Source organism: Prosopis cineraria, unplaced genomic scaffold (assembly GCF_029017545.1).
Source record: "Prosopis cineraria cultivar Desert tree isolate PC_DT_omini unplaced genomic scaffold, ASM2901754v1 PC2, whole genome shotgun sequence".
In the NCBI taxonomy this organism is placed as follows: Eukaryota; Viridiplantae; Streptophyta; class Magnoliopsida; order Fabales; family Fabaceae; genus Prosopis; species Prosopis cineraria.
This window is the reverse complement of record NW_026555333.1, coordinates 14,346,367-14,364,975: the sequence shown is the minus strand read 5'-3', so window position 1 is coordinate 14,364,975 and position 18,609 is coordinate 14,346,367. Positions and strand designations below refer to the sequence as shown.

At 33.0% G+C, this 18,609-nt stretch overlaps 1 protein-coding gene across 2 annotated transcripts; it reads right to left on the bottom strand.

The window, feature by feature from the left end:
* Positions 1-15,281: 15,281 nt before the first annotated feature.
* Positions 15,282-17,945, bottom strand: LOC129303314 (protein NRT1/ PTR FAMILY 5.6-like). 2 transcript variants are annotated; one of them, XM_054942541.1, is made up of 4 exons: positions 17,563-17,945; positions 16,994-17,211; positions 16,353-16,894; positions 15,282-16,275 (listed from the first exon to the last, which is right to left on the bottom strand). In XM_054942541.1, exons 1-4 carry the CDS (start codon positions 17,708-17,710, stop codon positions 15,426-15,428), a joined length of 1,758 nt encoding a protein of 585 aa, XP_054798516.1. In that variant the 5' UTR covers positions 17,711-17,945; the 3' UTR covers positions 15,282-15,425. The 2 variants fall into 2 exon arrangements, with proteins under 2 accessions (XP_054798516.1, XP_054798518.1); XM_054942543.1 differs by having other exon boundaries at positions 16,994-17,380; positions 17,563-17,698.
* Positions 17,946-18,609: the final 664 nt, after the last annotated feature.

Sequence of the window (18,609 nt, the reverse complement as noted above, 5' to 3'; positions counted from 1 at the left end):
TTAATTTAAATAGTTTAAAATTATAATAAAAATATAAAAAGATATATTTTATAAAAAGATTAAATCCACACCGTTCACAATATAATCTTAATGATTATAAAAGAAAGGAGTAATATCATATCCTAATTGGGCCTCTCCTTTTCTAAAGAAAACAAAATAAAAAATAAAAGGAAGAAGTAGAAGAAGAGGAGAAGAGAGTGGGAGGGGAATAAGAGAGAATCCTCTCCCATAACTAATATAAGAATCCATTGCCTCCTATACAAAGAAGGAGGGTTTCATACTGATACTTGGAGGCCTTTGACATGTAATGCTATGATTCTACGCATAAGTCACTTTTCCATGTTTTAATGGAATAAAAAAATATTTTAATTTATTAATTTTATTTAAAAATTTAATAAGTTTTGAATTTTATTCTTATTAAATATATCTATTTTAATTATGTATTTTCTTTCAGTACTATGCAGTGGAAGATAAAAAGAAAATTTGAGAAAAAAATTTAATAATATGAGTTATAAATGAGACAAAAAAAATTCACTTTTATTCTTCATAAATAGGATCATAGGAAGTAAATATTTATCACTTTCAATTTGCTAGTGCTAAATTGACTGGCTGACTTATCTTGATACATTTTTGTTTAGGAAATTCATAATTCCATTATAAAATCTTTTCCATGTTTCGTCAAAAGCCAAAAATAAAATGTGGAATTTGTCTTCGCCCCAAAATCGTCTATGATATGATATGAATAAATGACGCACCTAAATCCTAAAGAAAGAAGGTAATATAAGATATAAAGTTGTTGAAGTGCCCTTGGCCGTTTTCTTTATACGCATGCGTTACACACTATGAAGTGTGCGTGTAAAATGAGGAACACGTCTTGTTCAACGCTGCTTCAATCATGATCAATTAATCATCATTCTCTTTTCTTTGTGTTCTCTCTCTGTTTTTTTTTTTTTTTGGGTTGGGGGGGGGGGGGAGAACTACGTTTCAATTCTTTTGAAAGGGTCTCCAAAGCATAATTTAATCGTGCCCTTTTTGTTGGATAAGCATAGGAGTAAAGTATAGATTCCACTCACAACAAAAACATATCTCTTTCAAAATATTTACCAATGGTGGAGTCACATTATAATAAAAGGTATACCTTTTACCTTGAGAAAAATTACAAATAAGTCAAGTTACTCCTCATGGTTGGTCTTTATTTGATTTAATAACTCATAATTTTATTTAGAAATATCAAAAGGTTATAAAGGAAGCATTGATGATGCATATCATTGTTATTAGTCACACAATTGTTAAATTTATAACTATGATAACTCGTGCTATGGATGAATATGAATATGGTTTTACACATGCACATAGAGACACACACACTATATATATAAGCTTATGCTCACTTTGCATTTACTATGATTGATTGACATGCATATGCATTAATAAATTATCTTATTGAGTAAGTGGCTGTAATCATCCCTCTCATTAACATTTGACAGGCACTAGCTCAAGACAGAATAGATGGAAAACGCTAGATGCTTGGGAATATTAATTTCTACTATAGGCCTCTTTTATTTTGATTCATATATGTGTATTTAAATGTGATATTGCCAACTAGTTAGATATTTTGGTTTGGCACTTACACCATTTGCAAGTTTATTGGGAAAGTTATATTTTAGGCCTTAGATTATGTGGTATGTTTTTGAAATTTGAATAGGACAAAAACATTAGTGCAAGTATGATGGGGTTTACATGGATGATTTGTAATGAATTACTTTGCCAAACTAAAATTTACCTCTTATTGTTTTTAGAATCAAGTGGTTGGGGGTTGAAAATGAGTTGCATGAGTTATGTGATTGATATGGTGTGTTGCACATGATGTCTTAAATCCATTAAGTGTGGTCTAAATGTTAGGCTAAACTTTTGGCACTTGGTTTATCTTTTTTTTTTTTAATGAAAGGCCACAGGTAAACCGTGTTATGTGATATGATGTGTCATATCAGCATACAAGAAATTTATACAACCAAGAGGCGAAGTATCAAAAATATGAACTCTAGGGCTTTCAACAGGAGCTTGGTGAGCCAACCAATCCGCACATTTATTTGCTTCTCTAAAAACGTGATCAAAAGTGACCATCCAGTGTTTCATAACAAGATCTCTGATTTTGTTGAGAGTAGCAGCAAGGGGGTGATTTATAGAGAATTCATTGCGTATAAGTGTGAGAGCTTTTGTAGAGTCAGAGTAGACATTAACCTTATCAAATTTTTCCACCTAGCAAATGTTAAGTCCTTCTAAGATGCCCATAAGCTCTGCCGCCGTACTTGTGTGGTAACTAAGGTATTTGGAGAAGCCTTTAATCTAATTTCCTTTTCCATCTCGAATTAGGCCGCCACAAGAAGTTGCACCCTGATTATTGGTGGAGCCATCTATGTCAAGTTTGATCCATCCGTCTTTAGGAGATAACCACTTAACTTTAGATCTATCACTCTGTTGAGTTAAGAAGTTGATTTTTGATTGGAGGAGTTGATCACTAAGAATATCTTGAATGCTAGTGAATGCAGTGTCTTTGTTAGGAGTATCTTCCTCAGAATATATGATTTTACATCTTTCTTTCCATATGTTCTAGCATACATGGGAGAAAAGTCGTTGCCAGGAGATCTTCCTAGCACAAGGTTTGCCCGCATCATTCTTTGCATTCCAAAGTATCCAATCCTGTAAAGGGAGAGAAAAGAAAGTGTTAAGTTTAGATTGTTTAATTAACTTTTTCCAAACCTCTCTTGATTTCTCACAATCTCTAAGGATATGAGTAGTTGAGTCCAAAGTGTTACAGCCAAAAGGGCAAGTCCTAATACAAGGATTGTCACTATTAGAATGGTAAATTTAGGTTGAAGATGATCCCAAGCCACTTTCCAAAGAAAAGTTTTAATCTTCTCGTATGTTGGCCATTTTCAAATCACAGACCAAATTTTAGATCTAGAAGTGTCATGAAGATTTTCAATGGTCTTGTATGCAGATTTTATAGTGAAATTGCCGTCATTGGAAGGTCTCTAACATAAAACATCATTATCAACGTTAGGATTGGGAGGTTGAACAATAGTGATTTGTTTGATGATATCATGGTGAAGATATCTACATAATTGATCTACCTTCCAACTACCTGCAGTAGTACAAAAATCAGACACTCTTGCATGAAGAATGGAGTCAGCATTAGGGTAAGCATAATAAACTAAAGGTTTAGGAAGGGGACACCATTTGTCATACCAGAAAGATATTTGGTTCCCCTTCCCTACCTTCTAACCCATATGAGATATAAAATGATCCCAAACTTTACAAATACTGGACCATGTGTAGGAGCAGGAGTTAGATTTATTGACCATGGGAATGGTAGGGTTATTGTATTTATATTTGTCAAGAAGAACATGAACCCATAGATTATTTAGTTTCATTATGATTTCCCAATAGAGCTTCATAATATAGGCCTTATTCTGGCTTTTAAGATTTTTGAAGCTAAAGCCACCATGATTTTTTTCCGTGGTGATATGGTCCCAAGATAAGAGATGAGGCTTTTTGGTTCCATCTGTTGAATCCTAAAGGAAATTACGTGAGTAAGATTCCATTTCAGCTAGAACATTATTAAGAAGGAGCATACTCTGTATAGTATAGTTGGGAATAAAAGTAAGGATAAACTTGATAAGAACAGCCTTCCCAGCAGTGTTAAGAAAATGACTCTTCCAATTGGAAAGATAAGAGTTAATTTTATCAAGGAGAGGAGCAAAGGTGACTTTAAAAACTCTCTCATGGATAATAGGTATTCTTAAGTATTTTCTAAGGTTGCCAGTCAGGGGTATTCTCAGTTCATCACTAATTTGAATGACTCTATTGATATTGACATTCTTGGAATAGAATAGCTTGGATTTAGATTGTTGACTCTTTATCCTGATGCATTGCAAAAATTGGCAAGGCAACGTTGCATAATCCTTACTTGTTTGAGTGAAGATTCTACAAAAAGGAACAAGTCATCAGCAAAAAAATAGATGTAAGATAGGGGGTCCATTGGTTGTTAGGCTAATAGGTTTCCATTGATTTTTATCAATACTGCTATAGATGCTATGGCTCAAGCATTCGATATAGAGAATAAAGAGATAAGGAGAAAGAGGGTCTCCCTATCTAATTCCACGAGATGGTGAGAATTCATTTGAAGGTTCCCTATTCCATAAGACTCTTATACGAGTAGTAAAGATGGCTATCATGATGAGCTTTCTGAAGTTTTTATTGAGACTGATAATGTGAAAAGTATCATTAATAAAATCCCAAGAAAGCCTATCAAAAGCTTTTTCAAGATCAATCTTAAGAGCCATGAATCCCTTCTTCCTAACTTTTTTTCCTCATAGAGTGGATGATCTCTTGAGCCATAATGATATTATCACTGCTTTGTCTTCCTTGTAAAAAGCTACATTGATTATCCCCAATTAGGTGATTCATGCATTGTCGCAATCTATTGGAGAGGATTTTGGCAATAATTTTGTAGCTTACATTGCATAGAGATATCGGACAAAAATCCTTCATGCATGTTAGGCTCTCATTTTTAGGTATAAGAGTAATAAAGGTGTCGTTGACTTCATTAATAACAGAGGGGTCATTGAAAACTCTCTTGACAAGGTGATTAATGCTATCTTTGAGATCATTCCAATAGCATTATATGAAGCCAGCATTGATTCTGTCAGGGCCCGGAGCTTTAAAAGCCCCAATATCAAAAGCAAGAGTTTTAATCTCCTCTTTGGTAACATTTCTATGAATAGATTGCAATTGAATGGAGGTTAGAGGAGGTAAGGTTTTACCAGTTATCAATTTTAGTTTGGCTTGAGCATCCTCTTTGAATAAGTTTTCATAATAAAAAGCAGCTTTATCCTTGAGAATGGTATAGTCGTGGATCTAATTACCATCTTCATCCTGTAAGGATAAAATCTGGTTTTTTTTCCTCTTGATAATTTCTATGACATGAAAGAACTTAGAATTTCTATCTCCCCATTTCAACCATTTGCATTTAGACTTTTAGAACTAGAGAAGTTCTTCTTGGAAAATGATTTTATTGTAGTCTTCCCAAAGAGATTTTTTAAGTTTCCTTAGAAAATAGCTATCTTTGGAGTTCCTGTTACAATCAATTCCTAGTCTTCTCAAGATCCTTTTTTTATTTGCTGTGGTGTTGCCTATATTATTTTTGTTCCATTGAGTGGCAGAGGTAGCAAATTCTAAGGCACCTTCCTTTTAATGTTTCTCATTCCAAGAATTTTTAACTATATGATGAAAGGAGTCTTCAACCATCCACGCAGTGTGACATTTAAAGAGTTTGTTGTGAGGTTTAAAGATGTCTATATTCTTAAGCTGAATTATGATTGGCCAGTGATCAGAGCCATATTTAAGGAGATGAAAGGTGCTAGCTTGGTTGAAATTTAATCTCCATTCAGTATTATAGAAGGACCAGTCAAGCCTTTCTTTAGTGCTACCTTTCTCCCAAGTGTATCTGTCTCCCGCAAAATTAAGTTCAAAAAGGTTGGAAGAGTTGATGCATTGCCTAAAGAGCTTCATAGATCTCTAATTATACCCATTCCCACCATATTTATCTTCACAAGAGAGATAAGAGTTAAAGTCACCAACAATAAGCCAGGGATCATTAATAATAGTAGCAAGGTTATTAATAGAATCCTAAAGTTGCTCACGATTGCAAGGATTAGGAACGCCATAGACAGAAGAAAGAAGATAAGATGTTTTCTTCGAGAGATGATTAACTTTACAATAAAGGAGTTGAACATTGGAGTATATATAATCAATATTTACCACATCATTGTTTCAAAGCAACCAAATCCCACTAGCATATCCAGTGGCTTCAATTCCAAGCCAATCAGAGAAACCAAGTTTCCTGACAATATTATCAGCTCTAGAACCACTAGCTCTAGTTTTAAGAAAAATGAGAATTTGTGTATTATATTTAGTAGTTAATTCTCTAATTCGTGAAGGAAAACTTTTAGCACAAGTTCCTCTATAATTCCAACAGATAATATCCATAAATAAAATAAAAGTAAAGGAGAAAAAGAACCTAGAAACTAATTAAGCGTTGGATTCTGAGATTGAGTCATTATTAAACTCATCATCCTCTAGATCATTATTCAATGGAGTGTGCTCATAGTCTTCAAAAAGTAGATCATCTTCTGCAATTCCCTCAATGAAGTTCATATTCTCCATGTTATCATAGCTCCCTGAGATCATAATTGGATTGTTGATTTCCATACCATCTTCATTATCAAATTGTGTTTTAGGAATGTTGCTTGGTAATTCTCCTAGATCAAGTGGCTTGTTGCGTGCTTGGAGAAAATTTGGATCGAGAGCTGAAGTTAGAGAATAACAAATGGACTTATTTAATTCCTTGGGCTCTTTCAAGATTGTAGGATCCAGTGTATAAGATGTTGAAGCTTTCTTGCCTTTCGTGGTCCTAATATCTTCCCTTAAGGCTATGGGCTGTTTACTGGAGCCCAGATTTCATTTATTCCCTTTAATAACTAAATGAATTCATTTGCTGGGCCTACTTGTAGCGTTTTTGGGCTAACTTACGTATGCTGTCATGAATTCATCGTTTAGTATTTTGGGGCCTGTCCAAGTAAATTTAGGTCCAGCACCGTGAGCCTTCTTATTCCATTTACCCATTTCTTCTTTATCTTTCCTTGCTTTGTCCGTGCCATTCTTGTCTGACACCCGAGACCTCTTGGTTCTTGAGTTTTCTTTTCTTCTCCATACCTGTCTGACACCTTTTGTCCTAGGAGGCTTCATAGATGTATCGTTATGATGGCTTGACTCTCCATCCCTGCCACCGTCGTCTTCATAAGCTTGATTCAAGTTAGTTAAAAGATTAAATCTAGATTTGGTAGAGAAATTCGTACCTCTGTTCGGGAGTTGTGTGCGATTTTCTGGGCGATTTCAGTGTCCGTTGCAAACCTTAGAAATCTAGAATAGATTGGTCTTCGCACCTTCATCCAGTCACCGCAGTCATCCTCTAATAAGTGCTGTTGATGGTTTTCTGATATCCCTTTGAGGGTCGGATTTGAATGGCTGTTCGAGGTCTCTTGTTCTCTTAGCTGCTGTTGATTTTTTCCTATGTTCATCGGTTCTTTCCCTTTCTCCCTTGTTTTTGTTTGAATGTTCTTGGGATTGAGAGTGCAGTTGCCTTTGTTGTGCCCATAACATCCACACCCAAAGTGAATAAGATTTAGGCTTTCATGTTCCATATTGTATAACTCATCTCTGATGAGAAGCCTTGGGATGAATTTTCTCTATAAATCAATTTTGACACTAATCCTAGTAAACTTTCCCCTTTCAATTTTGCCTGTAAGATCTGTTGAGTTTGCATCCAAAAGAGTATTAGAGTCTACTTTAAGAGTTTTCTCGATGCAATTTCCCATTCTTCAAAGTATTTCTTTGCTATAACACTGGATAGGAATGTTTGTGAGTCAAACCCACAGAGCTACGTTGCTTAATGAATTAGTATTTGGGTTGAATTGAGGTATCCATCTTTGAACAAGGATGCAGTGATCAAAAATGGTCCAAGGACTACCATTAAGAATTCTTTCATAGGCTTCAGTATTTTTTATACGCACAATGTAATAATTGTTCACTAGGTCAATCAGTTCAAAGTCTTTCAAATTCCACATCTTAGCTAGCCTGAGCTTGAGAGATCTTGGATGCAGTTGTATACCAAGGGTGTTTATAACCAAAGCATCCATCCAAGGAAGGCAGATGTTTTTCCATTCAAGGTCTGATATAGGAACTAATGGAAATCTCTCCATTAGCTTTGTGGTTGTTTCAGTTGGAATCCATTCCTTATCTAATTCTTTAGCTAGAGCATCATTAATGTATTCAATGTCACTGGTCTTATTGATACCAAAGCAGCCATTGTAGACGATAAGTGAATCTTTGTAGGAAATGGGAGCTTTGGAAGCTTTAATGCCTTTGATCATGTTCTCCTTGTCTGCAATAGCATCCTGCATCCGGTTGTTTTCAGTATGCAAATCCATTTGCTGATCATGTTTGGATGCATTTTCCTTTCTTGTTGACTGATTGTTGCTGAGTTGATTTTCTAATAAAGTGGCCTGTACAAAATCATTACCTTTATGACATTTCTATTGAGTAAATCCACTTCCTTTGGACGCGGGAGGATCCATGTTTTTATCTATCCTTGTTGAAGCAGAGAAGATGAAATTTAGAATTTGGTATGTTTTAGGTGTTTATAGATCATAACATATAAACGAGAAGAAGCTTAGGTTGAGAGGACGATAGCTATTCATGCTTTTCAAATTCTAAATTTCCATGAATTTTAGGGTTTTAAAATGTGTATCACTTGGGTTATCTTTTGGGTCACCCTGATTGTTTATAAGTGTGAAAAGCAATTTAAATGCATTTAGGTGTCTGATAGAGGCTAATCGTACACCTATCAAAATAGTATTAGTTTTAATCCTAATATAACATAGGGTCAACCCTAGGTTATCTCCCTAGTGAGTGTCTTAATTAGCTAATAACTAATGAACTAAAATGCTTAAAATCTAATCTAAAGTGTGAATACCTTTTTTATTAAAGTGAAACCCTAAAGTTTAAATAGTGAAAGAATCATTATCTTGATCAATGGTTATGGCTTTAGCGATTGATTTCTCTATTCCTTATGAAGACTATCATAAGAAACATGATCTAGCTAGTTCAATTCCCTAAGTTATCAGCTAATGTTCTTATGTTATTTCCCTAGCCTGATTTTATATTGACTAAGTTTTTAGGTTAGACAAACCCTAATGAAAACCATAGCAAATCAATGTTAGATTAAACCCCAAGACTATAGTGATTCTCTCTAATGACTCAACCTTACACACAAGACTATGTAAGAGCAAAGTAAGATATTCATCAGTAGAAAAAAACAAGACTATGTACATTGTCATAGATGGCTGAATTAACTAAGAAAATTCATAAGAATTCAATCAACCAAACAAATATTTCTCGTTACATCAAGATCAATTCTAACTAAAATTACAAACTAATGATAGAATACCCATATACTAAGGTATCAAATGAGAGAAATTAAGAGAATTAGAAGAGCTTAGCTTTGTGAAGATCATTGATTCATCCTCCATCCATCTTCCCTCTAAGATTCTTTGAGAAATATAGCGATCCATCTTCATTTTCAAAGTCTCCAAGGAAGAACCCATAGAGCCATCCCTCTTCATGTCTTTCAAATGATGATTTGAGCCTTCAATCCTTGGTTTGATTAGAGGGGTTAGACAAAAATATGAAGAGGGGAGGAATAAATGTGGTTTTGTGTGATTTGGATGAGAAATGAGAAAAATATAGGTGATTAATTGGATGGAAAAATTGAAGAACAAGTGAGAAAGTGAGAGAAAATGTTTGAAGATGGAAAAATTAGTGATAGATCTAAATTGGAATCAATATGCACGAAATTGGTCAATGAAAAATGAGAGAAAAGTGATGAAAACTTTTAAATTGGTTGTGGTCTTCAACTAATTACTCAAGTGACCAAAACTACTTCTTTTTTGGAGGCAAAATTGGTGATGATTACAATATAAATTTGATCCAAGACAACACACCATTTCAAGCCTAATTTGGACCTCTCCAAATTTGATTATGTCATGCCACATTTTTCCTTTCAAAGCCCTCTTCAATTGCCTGGAGTTATGTTTTCATTTATCTCATTAATTTACTTAAGTCACAATTAAATCAAATAATCAAATAACTATAATGTGACATTTATTTAATTAGACTAAAATAGAAAATATTTAATTCATCCAAGGTATTAAAATAACTAAGGAAAAATGAATATAAAATTCTCACAAGACACAAGTGTAGACAAGTACGCACTTAACTAAAATCAAAAGTTAAATGGAAACTTTTAAGGAGACAACCTTAAATTATTATCTTTTTCTAATAACTGTTAATTTAGGATAAATCAATGAAAACTAATTTGACTAATTATCTTATCCCATTAAAAAATACAAATCTCTGGCTTAATCCTAATTTGGTAAAAAAGTGCATTTTATAACCAAAATACCCCTTATGTATGTAATTGAACACTTGGGCAAAATTACACTAAAAATGTGATATAAATACATATAAAGACTCTTAATATGGGTAAAAATAGTCATAATTGGTTAATAAATGTGTGTAAATAATATGTCTTATCAGTGTCCAATTTTCTTGTATGAAATAATTTGGGTATGAAATTATTGCCATTAGCTAGTATGTGAAAGGATCTTTCTGTGGGCACTTAGATTGCTTCAATTGGATGTTGAACAGAGATTTGGGGTGTGCTGGAAAATTTGGCCCTAGAACTATCATTTGATAACATTTTGCTGGTTGGTTCTGTGTAATGCGACGTGATGCATGACACAAAGAGGGCATAGCGTAGTGCATTGTGCTCAGCTGTGATGGATTGCCTTGATGATGTTTTAAACCCTATTTTCGATGGTTTTAAATATAAATGAGTATCTTATGCTTTAATAATCATTCTTCTTTGATATTAACTTGGTTATAATTTAATTTAAAGTGTTTTAAGACTAAAACTTGGGATCCTATATTTATTACTATTATGTTTTTAAAGCTCAAGTTTAATTGTTTAGATCATATTTACCAACCTATTTTTGGTTAAGTAGCTGAGGCAGTAAGGGTGACATTACACGGTGCCTACTCCTCTCTCCCTCCTTCACTTCTTCGCCTTTATTTCAATTGATTTCCTAAAATTAGGGTTTGTACGTGGTGTCAGGTGGGAGTCAAGGAAAAGAAGAACAAGAGGTACAGAAGCGATCAAAAGACCCTTGCTATGTTTAAGGCTAAAATGAAGTTGCAAAGAATTTGGGTAGAGAGGGAGAAAAGTGATGATAGGGCAGGATAGAGGAAGAAGAAAGACGAGGTGTAAGGTTGCCTTTACTATCTAATACTTAACCATAACTCCAATGATAAGTACAAGATTTACCTAAGTGGATTACCAACTCTTTAGAAAATAAATAATTATCAAAGCATTGAAGGTGCCACTATAATATAACTTTCACAAGCTAAAATCAGAGTAAAAACATGTTGTATTCAATACAGTTGCATCTGAGTTGAAAGCAACTTTTCAATACACATAAAAAAGGAAAGATTATTATTTTTTAAAAATAAAGGAAACCTTTTTAATTGCCTTTTTATTTATTTTATTTAATTAATTTTGTTATGCTTTTTTTATTATTTTTAATTTACATTCGAAAGCTAGGACAAAATATAATGTTCACAATCATCATATCTAATACGATAAGGCATGATCTAGACGGATTCTAAGCCTATTGAGGTCAAATTTATTATAAAGAAACCTCTTAAAAGCATCTCAATACACCTAATCTCACATCTAAAGACTAGGAGACATATTACAAAGTCCAAGGGAGTCTTTCGAATTAGGAACTCTCTCTTTTTCTCTTTTTCTATAGATTATGTTCATGTTTTCTATATAGGATTATAGCTTTGACTCTATGAGTTCTTGCTAAACTCTTAGTCAGGATAGAGTGCAGCCTAGCTATGATGGATTTATTCTTTTATTTGATTTTAATTATTTTTTTTGTTGAACATGGATTTTTGTCAATGAGAATTTATGTTACTTTTCATTTATCTCTTTTATTTTAATTACTCTTTATATAAACCACCATTATATAGATTGTATGTGGGTAGTTTAATGAATTAAAAGGTAAAAAACTTACCTAAACCTGAAGAGACAGACACAAATAACTAGATTATAAATAATTTAGAAATCTATGGTGGCTTAGATTGTAATTTCATAGTTTGGTTAAAGAATGAAATTTATTGAGAGCTAGATTTAACTCTAATTACTCCCTCTATTTCTATATATAAGAAAAAACTATATCACACAATTTAAGAAAGTCAATTAAAATAATTATGTCTGAAAATAAAAAAAATTAGACTAAAATGTTCTGTGTTAATTAACATAAATATGCATTAATTATTTCTTGTTAATGTAAATCATAAGGGGTTATGTAGGAAATGTAAATAATTATTTCTCATTGATCAACATGAATACTTATTGAAATGAGTGATTTTCTCTATAAACAAATACAAGTGAAAAGTGATAGTTTTTCTAATAACAAAAAACAAAGGGAGTAAATACATTTTAATATACTGAAAGGTAATTAAGACACTTCAGAAATGGTTGTTATTATAAAAAAAGGGAAGATAATCAATTGAATTAGGATAATCCATCCTAATAGGTGAATCTTAATCTTGACGCTTGTTTGATTGGTTGGTTTATCATTTTTATTAATTTTCTCATTTATTTGCTTTATTAAATTATTAAATACTTTTTAAAAATATCCTTATTTATTTTCTTAAATAACAAAGATCGCTATCTTCCTCTGGGTTCGACCCAAAATACTCTAAATTTATTACTATATCAATCTCGTACACTTGTAAAGGTGACCAAGTCCCCACCAATATTATATTGCCCATTGTAAAGGATTTTAAAATTTCTACGGTGTACTTCTATATACTCAAATTGTTTGTTATTCACTTAATACCATTTATTGATATTTAATTTGTTGGAAGGGGTTCCCAAATAGAGCAATGACTTGAAATCTCTTGATTCCATCATACTTCCTAACCATATCTATAATTTTACTCTGTGAATGAGAGCTATTCGAGTGATGGAGAAATGATGAGAAGAAAAGGAAAAGGAATTAAAAATATTGAAGATTTAAGAAGATTAGAGAATTGAAGTTATTTTAATAAGATATTTTATTAATTAGAAATATTTTATTTTTAATTAGCGTAATATTTTAATTATTGTCATCTTTCAGTATTTATTGTTCTCTTTTTATTTAATTTTAGAATTTTTAAAATTTTCTATCATTTATTTCTAGGATTAGGTTGAGATTTATAAATAATACATTAACTCATTTACTCAATAGACACATCCATTATTAAATAAAAATTACTATTGTATTGCCTTTTTTCTGCATTTTTCTTTTCTCTCTATCTAGACTTTTCTCTCTCCATATTCTCTCTACTTTTTTTTTTCTCTTCTCTATATTCTCCTTTCCTTTTTCCCTTTCCCATACTGCATCACTTAGTCTCTTACAAATAAAAATGATTTTTTTTATGATTCCCTTGACACGGAATACTTATTATCTTGGAGTTTTTTCTCTTAAAAAATGAAAAATAATTTACTAAAAAGACTAGTGTCAGTTGGATAGTATTCAATGACACATCTAGAACCTTGAAGGAGGAGAATAAGTAAAATCATCAAGGTGGATTGAAATATTGCTTTAATTACTATTTAAAAATGTTTCATCCAGTCTAAAGTATAAACATTTTCTTACAACTAATATTAGTCTTTCTTGGCCCTCTATTATAAAATGTCTTCCATACAAATTCTTTAGTTCTTAGTATAAAGCAATTCACTTGATATTAATTACATTTTTTCATATTACTTCCATTTAAATTAATTAAGTACTCACTTTGTTAAAAAATATAAGACATTTTTAATCGAATCTCGTCTCTCAATAAAATAGTTACCTACTTTCAAACTAATCTTATCTTTTCATATTTACCCCTATTAAATACCTTACAATAAATATAATATCATTCATCAATAGGGACACTTTTGAAAAAAAAAGGCAATGATTATATCTTACAATATTAAAAATTTCTTGTATTTTTGAATATCTAACTCTTCAAAAAATACTTTGCATTTTTGAATGAAGGAAATATAAAAGAGAATGTAAAGTAAATTTTTTTAAAAAAATCATTAAAAAAAGTAAAATTGAAAGTTTATTCTCCAAGTTAATAACTTAACAATTCTCCTTATCGGTGAGCTATTTAGATATGTCTTATAATAAAGACTGAAGTTTATGCTGTGCTTGGCTCATGGAGAAAAATAGGAAGGAGAAATAATGAGAGGAGAGAAAATGAAGAGAAGAGAAAGTGGGAGGGATATAATCTCTCATTGTATTTGGCTAGGCAAGAGAAAAGTTGTTAATTTTATATAGACAATAATAACCTTGTTATTTATAAAAATATTTATATAATAAAATTTAATATTTTAACATATTATATATGTAATAATTTTTATCATATATTATTGATTGAACAAAAACATAATTAAAAATTATTTTATCCAAATTAAATTATTAAATATATAATAATCTTAAAATTTGAAACTACAACTAAATATAAGGTATTTAACTGATAATTAACTTGAAAATTTAGTATTAACATTGTTTAATTAGTCTAAAAATTAAATATATTGCTTGTTTAACAAAAGTTTATGATCAAGATGTAACTAAACTACAAATGTCATGACAAAAATAAAGGAAAGCAAGAGGCCACAATGAAAAAATTAATAGATAAATTTTAAAATAAATTTTTTCCTCCAAAATCTCCATATATTTGAAGAAAAAAAATTAAGTAAAAATATGTATGTCTCTTATATTATTTTCCTCTCACTTTTCTTTTCCCTCTGCTTTTATCATCGAAGCCAAGTGAGAAAAAAAATGATGTTCTCCCTACTTTTCCCTCATGCCGAGCATAGGCATAGGACTAAGGTCAAACTTTTGATGAGCACGCGTTCATTAGTTATAGGGGGACAGACAAGAAACAAACGATATACTGCATTCTCAAATAGAATAAATATTGGTCCATGGATTTATTTCAAACATATTATAGAGTACAATACTCTATCATATTTAATTTAACATACGAAAATCAAAATAATAACGGTTGGACACTTCAACAAATAACAAAAAACAATTGTCAAACACACGATTTTTTTCACTTGGGGCCAATTTTACGTTTGTAATGAGCATACTCTTCTTTGAGAAACTATGGCCCAATAGGCAATAGCCGTAGACTTGAACGCTAAGTCGCTACCAAGGGTAGAAGAAACAGGGAAAGTTAAGCATATAAACATTTGTGCTATGTTGTCCATGGCACATGGCATGGGTGATTGGTTGTGTGATTCTATAATATAATACAACTAAGAAGAATTCTGAATCTTTTTTAAAAAGGAAGACTTTCAAACCATAAAAAAATAAGTCGAAACAAGAAAAAAATTAATCACTTAATTCATATAATTTTAACTTAATTATAAATCAATTTTTAAAATTTAATAATTTTATTCAATCTCTCAAATTTCAGTCATGAAAATATATTCAGTCCTTTTAGAGATGGAGTTATAACCAAGTCTAAAGTGTAAGGACTGAGAGATTAAATTATTAAAATCTGAAGGAATAAATTGCACTCAACCGATTAAATTGTTAATTAAGATAACAGGGACTACTCAATGATTAGTTTTCCCTGGTACAATTACATGTCCAACATCAGGTTCAGCAGAGAAAATGTAGCGGTAAGCTAAACTAAACCCTAGTGGCTTTGTCTTCAACGCCATCGTCGGTTACAATTATCCTCCTCTGCACTGCCTTATAAGTGTATCTTCTTGCCAACAACACAAAGACACAAAAATTCAAAGCACCCAACACAGTCAAAAGCCAGTAAAACCTGTCCAAACGACTCACATTTATATCCTTCCCGATCCAACTCTTTCCATTTTTCCCTGTCACATGATCCACAATTATAATCAAGAAGCTGCTCAAGAAGCTTCCCGCCCCAATCACGCTCAGAAACAAACCTATCCCTAAGCTTCTCATCGAGTCAGGAACCTGGTCGTAGAAGTACTCTTGCAAACCCACAAGAGAAAATGAATCCCCAATACCTAGTAACAAGTACTGAGGCACCAACCAGAAAACACTCATCTTTTCACTCCCAGACATGACCGTTCCTAGTCTCTTTGTTTCCACTAAGGCTGCCACTACCATGACCAGAACTGAGAACGCCAAGCCAATGCCGATCCTCTGTAAGATGCTGATGCCTCTTTCGTTTTTCTTGACTTTCCTCAAAAATGGTACAATGATTCTGTCGTATATGGGGACAGATATTAAGGTTCCCAGAGCCCCTGCTGCGGCTAGGGAGGCTGGTGGGATCTTGAAACTGTGAGTTATGTTCAGTTTCATGGCGTCTGCTTGCTTCACGAAGAGGGTTGTGCTCTGTGCTATGCATATTCCGTTTGTTAATGAAGTTAACCATATGGGAATCATATTAAGAATAAGCTTTGTCTCCTCCACCCTCGTTAACGTTGTCAGTCTCCAAGGATTGATGTCTTTCTGCTCCTCATTCTTGTCTTCGATTATTGCAGCCTTGTCCAGACACCTATTGATGGAATTCAGGATAATTAATTCCAAGCTAACAAGTTTATGCAGAAAAAATGTAAGAATATTAGTGTATACCTGAGCCTGTTGGTATGGCTTAGAAGCCTTCCCTGGGACTTGGGGACTTCATAAAACACAGAAGGATTTGAAGGACCGGGCAAGTTCCTTTTCCTTATAGCTGCAACTATGACCTGCAAAATTGGTGTCAAAGTGTTTCCTTCTGGGCTCCTGAATCTGTAAAATGGCCTTCCAACATAGAAAGCTATGATGGTTAAAGCCATAAGAATTGTGAGGCAAAGACACGCTAGTCCCCAGCCCACATAGTCTTGAATGTAAACAACCACAGTAACCCCAAGCAACAACGCGAAGCACAGGGCGAAGTTCCACCAATTGAAGTAAGACATCTTCTTCTTCCTCTCTTCCGAGTGATCATCATCAAATTGATCAGCCCCAAAGCTCTCTAAGCAAGGCTTGTATCCTCCTGTACCCAAGGAAATACAGTACAGTGCAAGGAAGAAAACCACTTCATGAGCCTTCCTAGGCTTACCACATACCTTTGTATTGTTGTTGCATGGCATTAGACTTGGGACGAACTGAGACATAGTCAAGAGACTTAACCCCTGCTTTCACAACAACAACAACAACAAAAGGTCAGATTTTTCGAGGTGGGTCAGAACCAGATTGGCAAAAAGATGAGATTTTTTATATGGTTTGGTTACCATAAGGTATACGAGGGACGAAAAGAGAACCATATAGAACCGGCCAGTGTAGGCATCAGCGACAAATCCTCCAATTAGAGGCATCAGGGTCGTTGTTCCTGCCCAGTAATTCACATTCTTTGCTGCTGTATTGAGGTCTTGGTGAATCACTTTGGTAAGGTATGTGATGAGATTCGTTGCTATTCCGAAGAAGCTTACTCTCTCGCTAAATTCAATGGCTGCCACAAAATAATTGACTCAAAATCACCAAGCCATGTTTCTACCTTCTAGCAGAGAATCAACCGTCATGGAAGTTCAATTCAATGGTACTAAAAGCCATCTCCAAGAGTAAATGATTTTTGTCAGAATGAACCCAAAAACTTCAGCTGAAACCAGAAATTTAGAATCCTGTAGTTTTAAAATGCAGGTTATCAGCTTCTACAGACTGATATTTGTAGTTCACCTTCAGTAACCGCGAGGTTGGGGAGATATAGAAAGCTGTTAAATGTTCTGGGCTAATCATATACTAGTAGTGAAATGGATGGTTCAATGAGAAGAAACATGTTTCGGCTAAAGATGAAAATACTTACTGAGAACGAAGGGGGTGGCTTTCCAGACGCCAGTGGAAGCGCGAAGAGGAAATCTGCCTCTGTGATCCACAGAAGCATCGAGCACCCATTTCTCTGGATCAGTTTCTTCTCTGGTGCTTCTCTTTGTTCGGTCCATTTCTTGCTCCATCTTCGATGGCGGAAGGTGCAGGGCTAGAAAGAACCTTAATGGAAGGTCATGTTATAAAGAAGAGGACAAGATTAGGTGACACTGATAAGTGATAACTATAGCCAGCCTCTTCAGTTGCACTTGATCTGAAAGACTATGCGTTAATCATGGTCTCAAGGGATCATTACTTTTGCTTCTGTGGATTCTCCGTTATCTTTGATCAAGAGACTAGAGAACCTTAAGCCAGTGGGTACACTATTTGAGTATTTGTTAGAATGAAATCATTAGCTGATATTTTCTTTACACTTAATTATAGATAACAACAAAGTGAGTTAATCATGGTCTCAAGGGATCATTACTTTTGCTTCTGTGGATTCTCCATTTTCTTTGATCAAGAGACTAGAGAACCTTAAGCCAGTGGGTACACCATTTGAGCATTTGTTAAACGAATGAAATCATTAGCTAATATTTTCTTTACTTAATTATAGATACCAACAAAGTGAGTTACTTTTTTCATCTCTATATATAAAATATTTTTTAAAAAATTTATTTTGTTCTTAAATAAAAAGATTAGCAATGATTTTTTTAAGTAATTAAAATAATTTTATCCTTCTCTTAAAAAATAAAATAAATAATTAAATGTATGTTTTCCTTCCCATTATTATAATATTAATTATGATATTATTAAGAATAAAACTGAAAAATTATTATGTTTTTACATAAATTTAACTAAATAATAAACTTTATTGATATACGAGATTTAATTAAAAATATTTTATATACAGAAATAAAAGAAGTAACTTTTCACCAAGGTACGTAAAACCGGACCGGTCATTAAACCGGTCATGACACTGGGTCACAGGTTAGTGGTTCAATTAGGGTTGAACCGGGGGTTGAACCGGTGGCAAATCGGTCATAAT

Coding starts and splice junctions, on each gene's coding strand:
- LOC129303314 (XM_054942541.1), bottom strand. CDS start 17,710: ATGGAGCAAGAAATGGACCGAACAAAGAGAAGCACCAGAGAAGAAACT. Junction 17,212..17,562: donor AGCCACCCCCTTCGTTCTCA/GTAAGTATTTTC, acceptor ATTTTGTGGCAG/CCATTGAATTTAGCGAGAGA. Junction 16,276..16,352: donor AGCCATACCAACAGGCTCAG/GTATACACTAAT, acceptor TTCCATCAATAG/GTGTCTGGACAAGGCTGCAA.